The sequence below is a fragment of the Rhinatrema bivittatum genome, chromosome 16 (assembly GCF_901001135.1).
Source record: "Rhinatrema bivittatum chromosome 16, aRhiBiv1.1, whole genome shotgun sequence".
Taxonomy (NCBI): domain Eukaryota; kingdom Metazoa; phylum Chordata; class Amphibia; order Gymnophiona; family Rhinatrematidae; genus Rhinatrema; species Rhinatrema bivittatum.
In genome coordinates, this window is record NC_042630.1 from 37356764 (window position 1) to 37378006 (window position 21243).

The 21243-nt window shown below is 48.6% G+C and overlaps 1 protein-coding gene across 4 annotated transcripts in view; it reads right to left on the reverse strand.

The window, feature by feature from the left end:
• ARHGAP30 (Rho GTPase activating protein 30) overlaps nucleotides 1-21243 on the reverse strand; it is a 51393-nt gene that overhangs the window by 22346 nt on the left and 7804 nt on the right. For all 4 annotated transcript variants that reach the window (XM_029581141.1, XM_029581139.1, XM_029581142.1 and 1 more), the window contains exons 2-4: nucleotides 5671-5773; nucleotides 2135-2279; nucleotides 1429-1511 (exon numbers count right to left, since the gene is read on the reverse strand). In XM_029581141.1, the coding sequence (XP_029437001.1) occupies nucleotides 1429-1511; nucleotides 2135-2279; nucleotides 5671-5773 (331 nt within the window). The remainder of the gene's footprint in view (nucleotides 1-1428; nucleotides 1512-2134; nucleotides 2280-5670; nucleotides 5774-21243) is intronic.

The following is a 21243-nucleotide window of genomic DNA, read 5'->3' on the forward strand; positions in this document are numbered from 1 at the left end:
CGTTTATAAAGACAACAAAGTTGGTGTGCCCACTTAGGCTAACATGGAGGCGGCTGATGCGACTTTTAAAGCTGCCGACATCCTGTGCCTATTTTTTCCCGGTGGTGGGAAACCCTGATTTTACCCCGGGGTCTCAATCCTCATCTTTTAGGGTCTGGACAGAGAGAGGTATCACGCATATGGGGCACATGTGGACAACCACAGGAGAAATACTTTCATTCAAGGATTTTCAGGCCTTTATGGGTTCGGGATCACGCAAGCCTTCCCATATATGCAAATTGTCCACTATTTACGTGCGCTACCAGCTTCTTATAGCAATCCCTTGGTGTATCAGAGGCTGGATGAGCTTTTCCGGTTTGCGGAAAATAAGACACCTTCCTTATCTCAGTATTACCAACACCTGAAAAAAGGGCTGGATGTGGATATATACCCCAAATTGTTCACCTGTTGGGCGAGGGATGGCGACTTCACTATCACCCAGGATATTATGAGCGTGGGATTTGGGCGAATCTCCAAGATCTCCTCTAATATGTATTACAGGGAGTTGCAATTTAAATTTCTAAGTAGGGCATATATTTCCCCTCAAGTGGCCTCCCAATTAACTATAACATCGTCAGCGAACTGCTCCAGATGCCATGACAAGCTGGGGACGTTGTCCAATGCTTTTTGGACTTGCCCAGGGGTACAACGCTTCTGGCGCAAAGTGGCAGATTATCTGGCGACGATATTAGATGTAGCATTCCCAGTTACCCCTTACTGGATGTTATTTGGTTGCATATCGCCCATTAGGATACGGGACCCGGGGTCACGCCTTCTATTACAAAAAGCCTGCTTAGTGGGGAAAAGGGTGATACTCTCAGTCTGGCGGTTGACAGAACCTCAGTCGTATTGGACCTGGAGGAATTTATTCCATGCAATGATGACTATGGAATCTTTGGCTTCTCATGCATTGGCACGAGGCAGACGTCGCTTTCTGTCTGTGTGGCAGGCCTATCTGCAATCAATCTCCCATAGAGCACGAAGTCTTGTAGTGAATGATTAACTTTGTAGGTAGGCAATTGAATAATGGGATGGTGGTATATGTCACTCTGTGTGGATAGGAGGTGGGGGGTGAGGGGGGTTGTTCTGTACAGTTGTGAAGTATTGTATTTTTGGTCTGAGGAGAGATCAGATTCCACTCTCCTCAGTGTTGTACTTTGTATTGGAAACTCAATAAAAATCGTTTAAACATTAAGACATAAACAGGCCGATACGTTTACCGTTTATATTATTCCTGCCACCATCTACATCCCTACCAACTCCCAATCTGTTGGGTTGATAGCCCAAAGAATGAAAACAAGGAATTGTGTTGAAGTAATCTTTTGTCTAGCAAGCTGACAGGTTTGGAGTCTATAGCGGTGTGGCCGTTATGACTTTATTCCCCAGTACCTGTAGTGTGGCTGTGGAAGCTCCTTCAGCACTTCCTTAATCTTCACCAGCCGTTCTTCCTCCAGCTGTATCGCCACAGCGTCCTGCTCAAGAGGTAGAGAGGCATCAGAGAAAGAAGAAAAGTCCATATTAGCTCTGCAACTTTTCCCATCCCATGTTGTCATTGCATCCCTAGCGAACCTCCTCATTAGGTTCTCAAGGGGAGGGGCAAAGGATAAAAATGGGCAAATAAATTGAACACTCTTCTTGTCATCCACCCTCCATCTTTTTTTTTTGTTTTTGCTCCTTTGTGGGTTCCCAGCTCAGTTGGAATTACAGCTGGGATCCGGTGCCATGAGCCTTCATTCGCAACTAGCTAGCAATTTCCCCCCCCCCCCCCCCAATTCATACAGCTCACCCCACCCAACCCAGTCACTGCAGAAACCTTGCAATCATGGGCCTTAATTCCAGCTGCTACGTGTCAACGTTACGCAATGGCTGGTGCTTCTGCGGCATCCCCAGCCTGAGCCTCAGATTGAACCCAGGCCCTCCTCGGCATGGCAGTGTTGGCCTTCCCGCCCCCAGCCCAAGTGACGTTGCAGCACATTGGCAGAGCAGCACATGGGTACGGGGGAGTCTGCTCTGCGGATGAACGGAGATTCCCATGCCCTCGATAATTCCAATGGCATTAACCCCGCCCGAGGAGGCACTGAAAGATCGCACTCACGGCAAACTTGTCGTAGAGCTGGTAGGTGAGGAGAGGGTTGGGCAGGTCTCTGAAGTAGGCTTTGCAGAGGGAGCTCACGCAGTGGATGTCCTGCAGGTATATCTCCTTGTTCAGGTCAGGGTTACGCTCCGTGTCAAATTCTTGTCTACAGCCCAAGAGATGAAAAGAGAAGCACCTACCTTTAATTCTACGACTGCCTGCTCGTGCTGGCGCAGAAAATATTGTTGGCATTGAGGTAGTTGATATTATGGACAGTGAGGCTAAAACAACTGTTCTCCCTGCACTCTTGGGCTATATTAAAGCAGAGGCTACGGGCGTGGCCTATTGCACTAGCCCATGGCAACAAGGGCTGATGCCATTACATTCCTGTGTGCCAATCATAACGTTTATTTATTTGTGGAAGACAAGAACAGTGATGGAATGCAAAAGGGCATGGGACAAACCCAGAGGATCCCTGCTGGCTAGGGAATGGAATTGAAGACATGGGGTAATTTTCCTATGACTTTTCTGCTTGGGGGTTGCCTGCAAGAGTGGCAGGTACCACTACTCTCAAAAAAAAATAAAAGCCTTCCTGGACAGACCAGATGGACCATTTGGTCTTTATCTGCCGACATTCACCATGCGACGACTGACTTTTGATATTAACTTAACAGGCAATATCATTTGGGTTAGTTATACATTGGCGTACTTTTGCTGGCGCATCAGGCGCCAGCAAAAGTACGCGGGATTTTAGTAGATACGCGCGTAGCCGCTAAAATCCTGGATCGGTTCTGTATAGCCGGCTCTGTATAGCCGGCGCGCGCCGAGCCGCGCAACCTACCCCCGTTCCCTCCGAGGCCGCTCCGAAATCGGAGCGGCCTCGGAGGGAACTTTCTTTTGCCCTCCCCTCACCTTCCTCTCCCTTCCCCTACCTAACCCACCCGCCCGGCCCTGTCTAAACCCCCCCCTTACCTTTGTCGGGGGATTTACGCCCCCCGGAGGGAGACGTAAATCCCCGCGCGCCAGCGGGCCGCTAGTGCGCCGGGACGCGACCTGGGGGCGGGTACGGAGGGCGCGGCCACGCCCCGGGCCGTAACCACGCCCCCGGCCTGCCCCCAAAACACTGCCGACACGCCCCCAAAACGCCGCGCCGACCGGGCCCGCCGCCCCCCCCCCGACACGCCCCCGACATGACCCCCTCGCCAAACCCCGGGACTTACGCGAGTCCCGGGGTCTGCACGTGCCGGTAGGCCTATTGAACATAGGCGCACCGGCGCTCAGGGCCCTGCTCGCCTAAATCCGCCCGGATTTAGGCGAGCAGGGCTCTGAAAATCCGCCCCTGTGAGAGTACTATTCAAAAGGATTTATATGTCTAAAACTGGGTTTTACATGGGTAAATGAACTTTGCCCGTAGAATTGAGCTTTTGAAAACTGCTACATCTGCTGCCGAATTGTCTGGAGAAACTTGTTTTACGTGCATTAACTGCATTTTAAGGAGATCATTTTCAAAGGAGTTGCACGCGTAAATGTAACATATTATTGTAGCAATTTTTAAAAGCCATTTACTGGAGCAAAATGCACGTACTCCAGTAAAGCTCAAACTGGCACCTTCGCAGTTGGCCTCGTAATGTGACGAGCAGTAGGTAACTAGTGGACCTTATTTAAGTACTTCGGTCAGTGAGCAGATGGTTTCTGCTTTAGCTTGATTCCTGAAGGTGAGGTAGCCAGGCTCGAGACTTGGGGTTAATGGTAGCACGTTCCAGATTTTTGGGGTGTAACAGCCTGAAGTTTGATGCAGGATAGCCTGGCAGAAGCCAGAGTGGGGTGGATAAAAGGCTCAGGTGACCCACCTGCATTTAAACCTTGCCATAAACCATGAGTTTACAGGTGTTACTGCCAAAACGCTTGTAAGTCAGCAGATAAGTAATGGGCTTTAGCTAACGAGGCATTATAAGACCTGTGAAATATGAGCCAGTTGGCTGGAATTAGGGGAGCCATGCAGAGCCGTTAGCCATGGCTTGTATATATATAACACCTAGGTGGCAAATCCATTCCTGTCGAAGTTTCTCTCCCATTCCCTCAACATTCTGTGTGCATGGCACACGTGGATGTCACGGGTGATGGACTCGGAGGTGGACATGTCTGGGATGGCCATTGCACAAGCTGCTGGAGAAGAGTATATTACCCTATTTCACTGTGGGTAACCCATGGTAGAGACGTGTGAAGAGGACATTAGGTAGCCCAGTAGAAATGCTAACCAGCTCCATGTCAAAGAGAACAGGCTGAGCCAGTCCTGGTTTGGCCGCCCTTGCATGTAGGGTGTTGTAGTTCTCATTTCCCTATGGCAGGCACTAAGAAAAGCAGGACTACATTTCCCCCCATGTACACGGCCGTAAAACCAGGAATGGCTCAGCCTGCCGCTTTGGCCATCCTTCTTGCCTCGTGTTTATATAACACAGAGTTGTATACCCAGACCTCAATCCTGCCTTCACCGTTCACTGTCCGATTTTGACTGAACCACCTGTTGTTTGGAAGTAAGATTAGGAGAATATAAAAACTGCCCTGCTGAGTCAGACCAAGGTCCATGGAGCCCAGCCTCCCATCTCTGACAGTGGCCAATCCAGGTCGCAAGCACCCGGCAGGTCCCATAAAGCAGATCTAATTCCTCCTACTCACTCCCAGGGAGAGCCATGGTTTTATGTAGTCTGCCTGGCTAATAATGTGTTCTGGACTTTTCCTCCAGGAACACGGTCCAATCTCTTTTAAACCCCGCTGTGCCCGTCTCCTTGATCACATCCTCTGTCATCAGATTCCACAGCCTGACAGGGCATAGCATGAGAAAGCACTTTCTCTGATTAGTTTTGAATCTGCTGGTTGTTAGTTTCATGGAGCGTCCCCTTGTTTTAATATTATTCGAAAGGGTAAATAGCCGTCCTTAACCCACTCCACCCCACTCTTGATTTTATAAACTTCTATCATGTCCCCTCCTCAGTTGTCTCTCTTTCAAGCTGAAGAGCCCCAGCCTAAAGAGCCTGTAATCCTAGGAGATGTTCCACCCCCTTTATCATTTTTGTCACCTTTTTCTAGTTCTGCTTTGGCTTTCTTGAGATGGGGCGACCAGAACCACACAACAGTACTCAAGGTGCGGTCGCACCATGGCTCACCACAGAGAAATTATGATATTCTCCATTCCTTTTTGGATCATTCCTAATATTCTGTTTGCTTTTTTTTTTTGACTGTCACCACGCACTGAGCTGCTTGTCTGGCCTGATGCCAGAAATACTTCGTTAGTCAGCAGCGTGACTTCACCCAGTTTTGTAGCATGACTCAGTAGTAAAGCTGGGATTAGGACTCGTAGGGGTCCCTGGCACTTTTAATTCCCCCCCCCCCCCCCCCCAGGTCTCTGAGCACTGGACCAAGGGCAAGTTTTAAACCAAAATGCAGAATTAAGCTCCTGTCTTTACTTCCTTAGGTTGGAACATGTTTCTAGATGCCCCCACCCCACCCACCCACATACACACAAAATGAACAGAAATGCCAGCGAGACGGGCTCTGACCGCAGCCTTTGGGTGTTGGAGGAGATTCCCGACAGCCTGTAGATTCCATCCACTATTCCGTGCTGTTCCACAAACTCAGTGCAGCTCTTCAAGACCTGGGGAACTGAACGGGAAGAGGTAGGTCAGCAAAGCTTCCAGGACGGGGCAGCTGGAGGTTTAGGAAGGCACAGGTGTTCAGGATGAAAAGAATACATAAATGCATATTCATTTCTCTTTCATTGTTGCAGTGTTAAGGCCACTGGCATGCACAAAAGTAAAGGTTAACAAATGAACAAAAAGTAATGTTTATACAATGATAACCTTTTTATTGGACTAACTTAATACATTTCTCCTAGTGTTAAACCTCTACCCTGTGTGGTCCGTGCAATAACACCCATCCGCCTTTTGGGCACAACTATGTAGGTAAGTCATTATTTCTACATTGGTTATAATTCCTCCAATCTAGAACCTCTGGGAGCGGCCATGTTGGCAAGAGAGGCATCATCAACCCCAGCTTGGCCGCATCTGATTCGCCCATGGTGTGTGATGTCACAAATGTTGGCTGACTCTGGATGAACTGCTAAGGACCTTGGCGGCTCTGGCTAATGTGCCAGTTTCCCTCCAGGGGTGGCCATGTTAGCCAGAGCCACCAATGTCCTCACCGGTTCACGCAAAGTCTAGGGTAACGAGGAAGCAGTAAAATCTTAATTGCTAAAGCCTGAAATTTGCAGGTACTTTTGAAACACAGCACAGTACACAGGCAGTGCGGTTCCCTTCTGAACCACACCCCTTAATTTTGTCATTCCCATGTAGCCCTGGTTTGGGGAGCCTCCAGGTTTGTAAATGAATTTTAACTTCCGGTGTCAATGTCAGCAGTTCAGATTTGTGAGCTTTAGGCTCGCCGGTGGGGACTATCCTTCACCTTCCTATTTCCAGGATTCAAAACGTGCACCCGCGCAGCAGTAACTGTTCCCCAGGGACAGAGGGAGAATAGCTGGTTAGTGCTGAATATCACGCTGATTGGCTAAATCTGAAAGCCTGCCTCGGAAACACCTCCATCCTGGTCCCTTTTTTTATCTGGGCCAATTTATGTGACTTGTGATTTTAGCTGCTCGGATTTAGCCATTAAAATAATAGATTTACCGGACAAAAAAAAACGTGTCCGTCCAAGACTGCCCAACCAATCTACTCTCAAAACCTTTATTCAGTTGACTCGCCATTTTTAATGATCTCAAGCCGCGTGGTGCTGTTAGATGTTTCTTCAGTGATGCACTGGGGACGCCCTCTCATCCCTTCTAGTCCCCAAGAAGGTAGCTTTCTCCCTTTCACAGGCACGATCTGATCCTTCCCCCACCCCCCCCCCCCCCCCCCCCCCACCCCCCAAAACTAGAAGTCGCACTCCCCCGCCAGCCCGAGGGGTGGGGGCAGATTGTATCAACGTCTGTTCTGGGACCTGAGCTCATAACAGGTGCACAGCGCATGGTGGGCTTCTAATACGCCTTGCTTTTGGGAACTCATCGGCGATATTGCCCCTGCCTGCCCCTGTTTCACCTAAGCAGCAAACCTGGGACCTTGTGAGTTCTGCTCACCCTAAGATTCCTACCAATTAGTGAGGAGGGGGATTTGATAAGGGTGGCAGTCGCCAGTTTAAGGTATAGAAAAGGTCTTTTAAACGATGAAAAATTGTTGGAATACGTAACGGTTTCCAGTTTTAAGCTCTTATACTCTCTGTATAGCTTAAAACTGGAACCCGTTACGTATCCCAACAACTGCCTGTAACCACCTTCTCAGGGTCTTCCCTTTGCTCCTAGGCAAAAGGGGTTATTTTATTGTATTTATTTACACTTATGAGTCGTCATACCAAGCAAATACCCACAGCGACGTAGAATAATAATACAATTAATCATACAATAAACACAAAAATAAGTCACTGAAATAAAACGACTGCACACCAAGAAATGTTCCAAATAATAAAAGTTTATTATTGGTTTTTATTTATATTTCACTTTTCAGGCACTTCAAGGCAGATTACATTCAGGTACTGGAGGTATTTTCTTGTCCCCAGAGGGCTCACAATCTAAGTTTGTACCTGATGCAATGGGAGGGTAAAGGGATTTGCCCAAGGTCACAAGGAGCAGCAGTGGGATTTGAACCCCGGTTTCCCTGGTTCACAGCTCGCTGCTCTAACCCCTAGGCCACTCCTTGCAAAGACGCTTGTAGATAAAAAGATCCTCTTCCAGCAATCACAACTAAAGTTCAGGATCTGCAGGCACTCAAAAGTTATACGGAGGAAATATAGCATTTACAGCTGGCAAGCTGCAGCTGGACTCCCTTGCCACCCACAATTTCTGTAAGAGCAACTTGGAGGCTCCTGTGTGGCTTTTACGTTCTCTCCCTTGAATGCCTGCGGCTTCTTGGACTGCCGCTCCTGTCCTGCCTCCCACTCTGGCACACAGTTGCGGATACCTCAGCAAGCACAACTCCAAACCTCCGAGGAGAGAAGGCAATCTCCCCTTCCTCTCCACCTCTTGTCAAGGAGAGAGGCCAGCAGCACGCCACCTCGCCCACTCGTTCCTGGCTTCCAACCTCAACAGCTCCCATTCCAGAAAATCCCCCTAGTGCCTCTGCTGGAGCACTTTTATGGTGTTAGGAAGATCATATTAATGAGTTCCACACTCCAATCCGCCTTCCAGAACATACCACGTAGAGACAAGGCCCCGACAGGCCTCGCAAACCAAAACTAAAAGCACTTTTTCTTCACTTGCTGTCAGATGATTTTTTTTTTCCATCACAATGTTTGGTTCTCGTTCCTCTTGCCTCTCTTCTGAATAATTTTTCTTGGTTTTCTTTCCATTTCACCTTTTCTTATTTGCCTCCTTTCTCCAAAACTCTCCCACCCTTCCTCGTTCAGTCCCTTCCCACCTTCCCTTGTCTTTCTCCTCCTCAGTCTCTGTTCTGTATCTTCCTCCCCCAGCGTCCTCCCTTAACCTTATTCATCCTTCATCACAGCTTGCCCCAACGTCCCCCAGCGCTAGCCCACTGCAGTCTCACTTGCCCTACTACACCCCTGTGCACCTCAGTCTCGCTCATCCTACCCCAATGCTTCTCACTAGCCTCAGTCATCATCCCCCAGTGCTCCCCCATCCACAGTCATCCTCCCCGTCCTTCTTCCAGTCAGGGTCACTTTTACCAGTGAACAAAAGGAACAACTGCCCTGACCCTGCATAGCAGGGGGCCCGTTATATTTTATTTTTATTTTTATTTATTTAATTTTATATACCGGCAACCGTTTGCACATCGTGCCGGTTTACAAGTAACTTACAACAAAAGATATATAGGCGTAGCCTTTACAGAGACCATATAGAAGCACACGGGGCTCTGCCCTGATAATGCTACGGGCTAGTGCCCAGTTTCAGAAAGCAGAGAACAGCTCTCCGCTTCCTGCTCCATCGCTTCCCCTCCCAGGCAGCGTGCAGGGAACAGGAGGAGAGAGGACGAGCCTGGCACAGACACTGCAGAACAAAGAAGAGCTGCTGTGCTCCCTAATACAGCTGCTTCTCTCCTCTTGTCTGCCTGCCTGAAGCTGGTGTGGACAGCAGAGCTATTTTGGTCTGCATATTTCTATTTCTAAATTGTGGCCACTTGTTCTATAGTTGGTGAGGCTCTGTATTCTATGTGACCAAGGTGGGGTATTCTGCTAGCTTGCAAGTTATGTGTAGGGATCTGTAGTTGTCTAGCTTGTTCTGTTTTCCCAGTAAGAGGTGTCTTGATGTTTTAGGATCCAGCAGAATATTTGCATTGTTGCCGTTTCATAGTGGGTTGTTGCTGTTTGAGTTCTGGGAATTAGTGCTGTTTTGATATGGCAGGTATGCTATATGGACTCTGAATAGAAGGTGGTGTTTTACTTCACAAAGGGCCTCATTTTCTAAAGTATCGCAGGCCTGCGATCGCTGCCGGTTTCACACCCAATAGCGCCACCAAAGAAGGTGTAGCTATTGGGCGCAAACTCAGCCTTACCTTTTCGACGCCCCGACTCCTCCTCTTCCGGGGCCGACTCCGCCCCCATTTTGGTATCGCACGCGATAAGGGACATTTCACGTGCGAGCCGGGTGGAAAATGAGGCCCAAAGTGCCAAGTAATGGAAGACATATGTGTCACTATTACTGAGGTGGCAGCACATTTGAATTTCTTTTTCCTAAGGTGAGTGATAAGGGGAAACACCAGCCAGCCATTACCTTCAGCCAGCATAGTATGGATTTCTTTTAATTTTATACATTTAAATAGTTTTTGATTTTTATTGCAGTGTCCTCCCAAAAATTCACCGGAACACTATGATATGATTTCTGAAGCGTGTTTGAAGTAGCTATATATACAAAACAAAGTTTAATATTTAAAAGTATAATATTTAATCATGAGTTGTATCTCCAAAAAAAAAAAAAAACCAGCCCAAAAGAGAGAGACAAAACTAATAATAAAATCGCTCCCATTCTGATAACGGTCATAGCTGATATCTTGATGGGATGTATCAGTTATCTAAAAGGGCCATTATACTGGGCTTCCTTAGGCATAATTTTTATAGTTGCCTGTATATGAGCCCTACATATAATTATCGGTACATGTTAGGCCATCAAAAGTAAAGGAAGGATAAGTTCCCTTAGTGCGAGACTGGGAGACTGGACATTCAAATGGTAGATGAGGTTTAATGTAGACAAGTGCAAGGTGATGCACATGGGGAAAAGAAACTCACACTGTAGTTACATGATGTTAGATTCCATATTAGGAGTCATCTGCCAGGAGAGGGATCTGGCATCATCGCGGACAATACATTGAAATCCTCTGCTCGGTGTGTGGCAGCAGCCAAAAACGCAAGCAGAATGTTAGAAATTATTAGGAAAGGCATGGAGAATGTCATCATGCCTCTGTTTTGCTTCGTGGCGTGACTGCACCTAGAGTACTGTGTGCGGTTCTGGTCACCACATCTCAAAGATGTAGCTCAACTAGAAAAAGTACAGAGAAGGGCGACCAAAATGGGAAAGGGGATGGAAATGCTCCCCTACCAGGAAAGGCTAAAGAGGGTTAGGGTTTTTTTTTTTTTTTGTATTTAGAAATTTTTATTGACTCAAACAGGTATATGTATACTGCACAAAAGGCAAGACAATAAAGAAAATCGTATGTACATAAAACCATGAGAGTCATTTTTCAACATGGAATGCATATAACTACGAACATAATGTAATATTGCAAGATACATAACATGTACCCTTTCACCCCCCACCCCCCCTACAACATTTGTAAAACCAAAATGGGTCCATGAGTCATCCTCTCTGGCATCCTGCCCCGCAAAGGGAACCGGTGCCATCCTAAACAACGATAGGCTATACTGTGTACATTGAAGGGCTATCAACTAAAAAGAGAGGAACAAAAGAGAAGAAAGTCATTGGGCTTTAGGAAGGCAAACTTTGACAACGTATAAACAATAGGTGCAATAAACAAGTAAGTAAGTACGTGAGTAAGTACTCCCCTAACCAGAGCTAGAAGAGGCAAGTGTTCCCAACCACTTAACATAAGGAGCCCAGATTTTCTGGAAGGCTCCCAGTCTATCATGATGTACCGCCGTGAGGCGACCCAGTTGGTAATAGGTGTGCAGCCGCGATTGTACTTGTGCTAAACTAGGTGTGTTACGCTGCTTCCAGAGTTTAGCTATCTCCGAGCGCGCTGCTACACAGACCTGCTGAACTAAACGACCCTGGGACTTATCCAATTCCTCCATAGGTAATGTCAGGAGTGCATGCCACGGTTCCATATGAGTAACAATCTGAAGACCCTCTTTTATCCAAATACCCAGGGACAACCAAAAGCTACGAATCTGAGGGCATTGCCACCAGACATGGAAATATGTTCCCAACATCCCACACCCTCTCCAGCAGAGGTTGGAAACAGAAGGAGCAAACCTATGCAGGCGGTCAGGAGTGTAATGCCATCTATATATCATTTTGTGACAATTTTCCTGTAGCCCAGTAGAGATGGAACATTTATAAGCATGTAAAAAGATAGTATCCCATTCCTCCTCCGTCAGTGTCCGGCCAAAGTCAGCCGTCCAAGCAGCCTGCTGTGTAAAGGGCCCCCGCTGACTGCTGTTTAAGATGGCATATATTTTGGAAATGATACCTTTCACAGTGGCAGAGTTAATGCAATAGGTCTCAAATAGTGAGCTAGTGAGCCGAGCGGTGCCCGCCCTGATCGTCCGTTGCAACAAATAGGAAAGTTTAGCATACAGTAAGAAGTCAACCACGGGCAAACTATGTCGTTTACCCAGTTCCTCCGCAGACAGTAATTTCCCCTGCACTACTACATGGTTTAACATTATTATGCCCGCCGAGAACCATCTTCTAGATGCAGTAGTCAGCGCGGCAGAGGGCAGGATAAAGTCTGTGAATAGGTGGGTCAACAAGGAGACAGAACCCTTCCCCACCAAACAGGGCTTCCATTGAGACCAGATCCTTAAAGTGGTATGCAACGCTTGGGGTAAGTAGGAAAGCAGTCCCCACGTTGAACGTGGCTGCCAGGGCAAGGCTGAAATGGGTAAAGAACCGATCAGGGCTTGCTCCAACACCACCCACTGAGGAGGGGCCTGAACCCCATGTAACACTACAAGGGCCCGCAGCTGAGCCGCACCAAAATACCACACCAGATTAGGTACACTTAGACCCCCCTGTTTTTGGGGAGGAATAAGGTTGTTCTAGCAACCCGTGGTGGCCTCTTGCGCCAAATGAAGCCAAATATTAATTGTTGCCAAGACTTCAGGAGAGCGTTGGAAAGATAGATGGGGATGGTGGTAAAAAAATATAACAATCTAGGCAAGACGTTCATTTTGATTATGGCTATGCGCCCCAGCCAAGAATGAATATCACGTGACCACCTATGCAGATCATTCTTGATGGTCTGCAGAAGAGGTACATAATTCAATTGAAATAACTGTGTGGAATGAGTCCCAATACGGACCCCTAAATATTTCACTGCATCCGCAGACCATCGGAAAGGGTATTGGACCTGCAACATCTGAACAGTGGCGGGAGATAGATTGAGATTGAGGATTTCAGATTTCTCATAATTAACCTTAAGACCCGATACTGCTGTGAAGGCGCGTAGCTCTTGCATGATCCCCTTCAGGGACGCAGCAGGATCCGTTAGTGTAAGCATGACATCGTCAGCAAAGAGGGAGATTTTAAAATGGTGCTCACCCCTCCTAATGCCCATAATCTCCTGCGCGCCCCGTACCCGAGTAGCAAAGGGTTCCAAAAATAAGGCGAAGAGCAATGGAGACAACGGGCACCCCTGCCTTGTTCCTCGCTCAATCGCAAAAGGGTCCCCATAACCACCATTAGCCTTTACTCGTGCTTGAGGCTGCTGGTATAATTTGGAAATCCAACGAATAAAATAAGGACCAAAAGACATGCGGGCTAGGGCGTGAAATAAAAAGGGCCAGTGAACCAGATCGAATGCCTTCTCAGCGTCAAGTGACAAAAGTACAGCAGGTGTACCAGTATGTTGGGCGAAATCCACTATGTCTACAATGCGACGAACATTGTCTGCCGCCATTCTGCCTGGCACAAACCCCACCTGATCGGGTGTACTAAGGAGGGCAGGGCGCCATTAAGGCGGGCAGCAAGAACACGGGCAAAAATCTTTAGATCAACATTGATGAGTGAAATGGGCCTATAAGACCCGCACAGAGATGGATCCCGACCAGGTTTAGCCAGAACCGATATCCCCGCTATGTTGGCATGGACATCAATCCTTCCATCCTCTCGCAAGGAGTTAAAAAAATCAGTGAGAGGGCCCACTAAATGAGTAGCCAAACTGCGATAGTACACACCCGTAAGGCCATCTAAGCCTGGCGCCTTACCCGGCTTTAGAACCTTAATTGCTGCTAGAACCTCTATAGGTGTGATGGGACGATCTAACAATGTCTGTTGGTCCGTAGACAAAGTAGGCAAAACTGGCATATCTAAGTATGTCCGTATATCAGCCTCCGAAATTGCAGTGGCGCCGGTATACAGATGGGAATAAAAATCTGTAAAGGCGCGCCGAATTTCCCCAGAGGCCGTTACCAGAGACCCCTGACTGTTATGGACCTTGGCAATTAGCGTCTGGGTTCGCGCCGCTCTAAGCTTATGGGCAAGATATTTCCCGGCTTTATTGCCTCCCTCGAAAAAGTGTTGCTTTAAGCGCAGCAAATTATGGCTAATAGCCGCATCATCTAAAGATCGGAGGCGGTCCTTCGCCATCAGTAATTTCTGGTAAACAGCAGTGGAACCCTGTTGCATATGTTGCTTGGTGAGACCAGCAACTTGAGCTACAAGGGACACCCTCTCCCGCTCCCGCTCCTTATTGCAATGTGCGGACCTGGCTATAAACAAGCCACGCACAAATGCTTTTGAGCATTCCCACACCGTAGAATGGGTGACTCCCACCCCCTGATTGTTGTAAAAATATTCCTGGAGTTGTTGGGATATATAGCTCTTAAACTCATTATCTTTCAGCAGGGCATCATTGAGTCGCCAGGGCCGAAAGCCTTTATCTAAGTCATCAAACCGGGCTTCAATCCAAATTGGGGCATGATCCGACCACGTCAGGGGTTCTATGTCTGTCCGTACTACAGAATTTTGAAAGTGGGAAGCTACAAACAAATAATCTATGCGCGTATAGGAGCTGTGCGGAGCGGAGAAGAAGGTATAAGAGCGGGAATGCGGGTATGTCTGCCGCCAAATGTCCACCAAGCCCCATTTATCCAAAAACTGTTGCCAAGCATGGCGGACCCCTTGGGCTGAAATGAGCTGTGACGAGCTATCCAAATTGGGGTCCCTTGTTAAATTAAAATCCCCGCCCACGATTAGTGTGCCCTCCCCGTGATCGGTCAACAACCCATCAAGGTCCTCCAAAAACTGGATTTGGTTGGAGTTAGGGAAATATACATTCAAAAGGGTGTATACACTAGTACCCGCCCGCAGTTTGAGAAGCACATATCTACCAGAGGGGTCACATTTACTATAAAGGGGATCAAAGATAAAATTATTCGATATAAGGATACCCACCCCAGCATAACGAGAGTGCTTAGTACTCGCTGCCCAGTAGGCTCGATCATAGGAGGGGGTCACCAGGAGTCGCGTATGGTGGCTACGAACATGCGTCTCTTGTATGAAGGCAATCGCCGCATGCTGAAATGACAACTCCCTCTGAAGGAGCTGTCGTTTACGGGGAGTGTTGAGACCTTTAACGTTAAGGGATATAATACGCGATGCCATCAGTAAAGTGTAAGGAAAACATCAACAGCGTGCAGCCCATAACCCCTCAAGGCCCCAGTACAGAGACCCGACCCACAGGAAAAAGAAATCAAAGATGACCCATTATACATACAGAACCACAAAACGTTGTGTACCCCAAATTTCCTAAGTAATTCCGCCAAGAACCTGCGGAAAACCCCTTCCTCCGGGAGCTTACACAGCCAAACAAAAGCAGCCATCATAGGTGCGATGCCCCCCGCCCCCCATAGGAAGTTAACAACAGGTATATGAGAAAAAAAAAAGAGAAAACCATCCTAAAATGATTAGAATAACCTTTAGAACAGGCTATAGCCTTAAGGCAGCTACAAGACAAACCAGTATCACACTCGTCCGCACGCAGTCAACAGAAGCACTGGTATAGAGGAAAAACATTCCATACAGGTAAACAGAACCTGATAAGACCCAAGCCCTGGAAGGCCTGCAGAGCATCCCTCAGCCCTTGTCAGTAGGCGCTTGTGAGGAGGGGCGCATTTGACGCCGGAGCCGTCGACCCCCTTTGGTAGCACGCTGCCATCTTGGGGCCGTGTCCATCTTCGCTGCAGCCGCCGCCATTTTGGGAACTTGAAAGTGGGTAGGGAGTTGCGCCTGCTTGAAGGCCTCAGCCGCTTCCTCTAGCGTCTTCACTCGGTGAGTCACTCCTTGATGTTGAAATTGGAGGCCGAATGGGTAGGTCCAGCGGTAGCGAATCGAGCAGTCCCGAAGATTAGAGGTCACGTCGCGAAATTCATAACGCTTCTTCAGCGTCACGGGGGCCAAGTCTTGGAAAATAGAGAGAGCGTGATTCTCCCAGCTCACCTCCTTTGCCTGTCTCGCCGCTTCATAGACCAGCGTTTTCTGCTGATAGCTATGGAAACATATAACAAGGTCCCTGGCCCGCTGCTCCGTACGGGGGCCCAGAGCCCGATGGGCCCGTTCCAATTTGATCCCCTCCGGTAGTGTTGCAATAGCAGTTGGGCCTCCGTTCTGGCTGTTAAGCACATGGGCACATATGCGCTGTGCCACTGCCGTGACGTCCACATACTCCTGCGTATCTGGGACCCCTCGAATTCGCAAGTTGCAACGTCGACTCCGGTTTTCGAGGTCCTCAAGCTTCTCAGATATGGAGGCTAGTTCGGTGGTAACAAGTGAGTGCTGGGCAGATAATTGATTTAGATTCTCACTGTGCCCCTCAACTCGCACATCAATATCGTCTACCCGGTTGCCGAGAGACGCTACCTCCTCTTTCAGTTCGGCGACCGCCTCCATCATTTCATTACGAAACTGCTTCATGTCCGATCTGAGAGCTATGAACCAGGTTCGTGCATCCGTTTTGGTAAGTAGCTCCGATGTAGTTTGCGAGGGAAACGAATTATCGCCATCAGCCTCGTCAACCGAGGGCTCCGCAGGAGTTAAATCAAGCTCGGCGTCCTCGCGGCCTTCCGGGCCCGCCGCAGTTGCCCCTTTATCATAAGCGAATTGCTTAAGATCTGTGGGCTTACGTTTTGTGGCCATAGCTAAATAGTACTGCTACACCCAAAAATCCTTGTGAGAATTACTGGCACTTTGAAAGGAAAAAAAAATGCCTTGTTTTAGTAGGTTTTCGTGCGATAGGGGACGGAGCTCAGCACTCACACGTCTGCCTTCATTCGCCGCTCAACAGCGCCCCGGGTTAGGGTTTTTTAGCTTGGTGAGAGACAGCGAAGGGGAGATCTGATATTCAATCATGAGTGGTGTGGAACAGGTAAATGCAAATCGGTTGTTTACTCTTTCAAAAAAATACAAAGACCAGGGGACACTGCATGAAGTTACTAAGTAGCACATTTAAAACAAATTGGGGAAAAAAAATACTTTTTCACTCAATGCACAATTAAGCTCTGGAACTCATTGCTGGAGGATGTGGCAAATGCAGTTAGCATAGCTGGCTTTAAAATAAAAATTGGGAAAAGTTCCTGGAAGAAAAATCCTGAACATAAGCAGCACGGGTGGAACCAGCATGGAATCTGCCTACTAATTTGGATCCTGCCAGGTACTTGTGACCTGGACTGGTCCCTGTTGGAAACAGGATACTGGGTTTGATGGATCTTTGGTTTTTATGTTCTTCTATAGCACACACGTTTTAATGCAAATTCAAATTTTTCTATAAAAAAATATAAATGCAGGAAGACAGTTGGCAGTTTAATGGCACGATGGATTGATGAGGATCGATGATTATATATCGGGCTGATATACAGGCGAATACAAATATTATGCCTAAATTAGCTCAGTATGATGGTTCTTTTCTATAGCTGACACCGCGATAGGTCGTATCAATCATGAGAGGTAACAGAGCGCCTCACCTGGAATATATTTATAAGTATGTGTCGCAGGATTGTTCCGGGAGGGTTGGGGGTAAGGGAGTAATGACTGTTGAGTTTAATTGTCAAACTCTTGAGGAGAAGGGTGCCTATGGAACTGAAAGTTAATTGGGGAGGGACCTGTAAGGCTGAAGGCTCGCCTAGGGCAGTGGTTTCAAAATGGGGCCTGGGGGGCCCCTCCAGCCAGTCAGGTTTTTAGGGATTCTGCATAAGGTTTGCATATGCTACCTCCTGTATATTCATTGTGTTTATCCTGAAAGCCTGACTGGCTGGGACTCCTCCAGGCCAGGACTGGGAACCACTGACCTAGAGTGCCTAATACCCTTCCACCGGCCCCGCCCAGAGTACAAGGCCATTAACACCATGCTCAGGCCAGCCTGGAAGGAGGCTGAAATGCTACACTTGCACAGGCCCATGTGCTCCCCTCTCAGCCTCACTCATCCTGCCCCAATGCTCTCCCCCTCCCAGCCTCATTCATCCTACCCCAATGCTCCCCCCCCCCCCCCAGCCTCACTCATCCTACCCCAATGCTCCCCCCAACCTCACTCATCCTACCCCAATGCCCCCCCCAGCCTCACTCATCCTCCCCCAATGCTCCCCCCCCCAGTGTCACTCATCCTACCCCAATGCTCCCCCCCCCCCAGTGTCACTCATCCTACCCCAATGCTCTCCCCCAGCCTCACTCATCCTACCCCAATGCTCCCCCCCAGCCTCACTCATCCTACCCCAATGCTCCCCCCAACCTCACTCATCCTACCCCAATGCCCCCCCAGTGTCACTCATCCTACCCCAATGCTCCCCCCCAGCCTCACTCATCCTACCCCAATGCTCCCCCCCAGCCTCACTCATCCTACCCCAATGCTCCCCCCCCTCGCCTCACTCATACTACCCCAATGCCCCCCCCAGCCTCACTCATCCTACCCCAATGCTCCCCCCAACCTCACTCATCCTACTCCAATGCTCCCCTCCCAGCCTCACTCATCCTACCCCAATGCTCCCCCTCCCAGCCTCACTCATCCTACCCCAATGCTCCCCCCCCCCAGCCTCACTCATCCTACCCCAATACTCCTCTCCCAGCCTCACTCATCCTACCCCAATACTCCTCTCCCAGCCTCACTCATCCTACCCCAATGCTCCCCCCCCCCCCCCCCCAGCCTTTATTGATATGACCTGTTTGAGAGGGAGGAAAAATTAGTAAGAGTAAGCTATATCATTAAAAAGAATAATTCAAAACAGCCATGAATAGAAAACCTAAAGTACATGAACGTAATCCACTTTGATGTAGACTTTGACGTGCCAAAAAGCAGAATATAAAATATATATATATATATGAATAAATAAATAGAATGTTCCAAACATCAATAAAATATTTCAAAACAGACACACAAAATATATATATATATCTTTTATGAGGAATGCTGATGTTTCCGTTTTTTTCATTCTTGCCCTGCATGCAGAATCTGGCTTGTTGCAATTTCCAGTTCAGCTTTTGTCTGCCCATTTTGATTTATACTTTATGGTCTCGTTATTCTGCATTTGAGGGTCTGGCTGTGCTCCGCATGCATGTAGGGATCTATAGCAGCTTGGCTTGTTCGGTTTTCCTATTAGAAAGTGTATTGGTGTGTTAGCGTCTAGTGTAATATTTGCAGTGTTGCTTTTTCATAGGTTCGTTGTTGTTTAAGTGCTGGAAGTTCGTGCTGTTTTGAATTTGAAAGTTTGTTGTATTGTAATTGTAATTCCATTTTCTTGTGGCTTTCTGAGGCCAAGCCACACACCCAACATGTGTGACAGTAGGCCTAAATCTATATGGGTTCCAAGTGTCTTTTTTTTGCCTTTTTTTTTTTTTTTTTTTTACAGGATTTCCTAGTTGGCACCACAACAGTGCTGCAAATATAATATATATGTTGTAAATGATATTTTTCCTTAGGAAACTGTACTCTGAATATCCTTTTTCTCGGCCAGTCTATTATTACATAATGTTTAATTGTGTATGGGAAGGGCAGAATGGGGTGCCAAGGCTGTAAGGATCATCTAGGACATCTAATACCTTTGCATCAGTCCTGGGCATTACGCTACACGAAAGAGCAGCGGAGGACCAGAAGCCTATTTACTGCTGCCCCTCTGCACTTTCTCTGGGCCAGCGCTGCCACTAGCAGATTGAAGCCTGGCTGGCCAGAACTTCCTGCGATGCACTGCACGAGATTAGCAGCAGGAAGCACCCACCCCCAAGGTTTGAACCTGTGAGTAGCAGTGCTGGTGCAGCATGGGCGCTGCCACAGACATTTAATAAAGATAGGGGAGCAGGACTAGGCCAGGTAGAAGCTGGGAAGGGAGGAGAGACAAGAGATACATTTCGCAAATGGGGGGGGTTTGCAGCAGGGAGCATATTCTGTTGAAGGGGAGGGGGAGGCAGGCAAGGGGTCCGATGCGGGGAAGCAGGTGGTACTGCTGCAAAGTGGGGAGAGGTGAATGTTGGGAAGAAGAAGAGGTTTCTGGTGAAGGGGGAAGTGGCAGGGAGCAGGGGGAAAGGAGAGAGAGAAATGGAGGGTTGGTGGTGGAAAGGGGTAAGAAGTGTGGAGGGATATGATGTGTGCTGGGGATGGGATTATATGGGGAAGAGCGACGGAGAGGTTACTGCTGGGGATAAGCCTGATGGGATGGGGTCCAGCAAGGAGGGAGATTGCACTGGAGAGAGAAAGGGGAGGGAGAGGGTTGGGGTCGATCCTCCAGAGGGGAAGTGCTGGAGTCTGTCCTGGAGGTGGAAGAGGGGAGAACGCTGGGGTCTGGAGAGGAGGGCGGGGAGAACGCTGGGGTCTGGAGGAGGAGGGCGGGGAGAACGCTGGAGTCTGGAGCGGAGGGTGGGGAGAATGCTGGGGTCTGGAGAAGGAGGGCGGGGAGAATGCTGGGGTCTGGAGAGGAGGCTGGGGAGGCCTCTCCCTCCCCCCCCCGCATGCTCACTCTTCCCACAGCGTTCCTGTCACCTTCTCCTCCTCTACTCGCAGCAGGCTTTCAGAAGGGAGCGCTGCGGATATAGGCAGCAGCATGAGCAGTGAGCGCCCACACTGGTGGCTGCGTTTCGCCAGCTCCAGGGTGCAGAAAGTCGTGGTTAGGAGCATGGGAGCGACCCCCCTGCCGGATGGCAGCAGCTTGGAATTCAGTGTTCCCCCTTGTGCTGGTGCTATGCGAGACTTGGCATGTCATGGAAAGTAATTGGAATAAAATCCTGGAGAGTTCCCCAGCTATGCTCAGCTGTTCCTGTATCTCTCTCTCTATTGCTCCTGTTTCTCCCCTGCTTGCCTCTCTGCGTGGGTGCTCAAAGGGGCTGCATAAGAAACAGAGTACATGGAGAGTTGTCCATCTCCTGTCGCACCCTCCCGGTTTCTGCAGCCGTAGTTTTGGGGTGCACTGAACGCGGGGTGATCACATCCTGGACTGCTGTGTTAAAGGAAAGGCCCATGATGGGGAGACAGAGTCTCAAGTTTGCGGCAGGAGGTTTCTCGGTTCAAACCTCGACATCCCTGGACCACAAAGGGCAACGGAGGGCTGCCAGGTGCCATAAGGAGGGCCGAAGCCTCACAGCATATCACATGCAAAATCTCATAGCTGTGCATAATATGAGAGAAGAGCAGCTGATCCTTCCTGTGCAGGAGGAGGAAGCTGTTTGCTTTGGGTGGAGCAGGATTTGCACTCCCCTGGCTAAATACATAAGAGGGCAGGAAAGCAAGAAGCAGAAGTGTCAGCCAGAAAAGAGAGGCAGAGAGAGAAAAGCTTCACGTGTAGAAGGAGAGAAAGCAAGCTGCAGCCAGAAAACATTCAGGGTAGCAATATGAAAACCAAAGCACAAAGCTCCTCATTTTCAATGTCGGATTTTAAAGCATAACTAATGCCATGGTTTAAGACATTACCACAAATGCTGA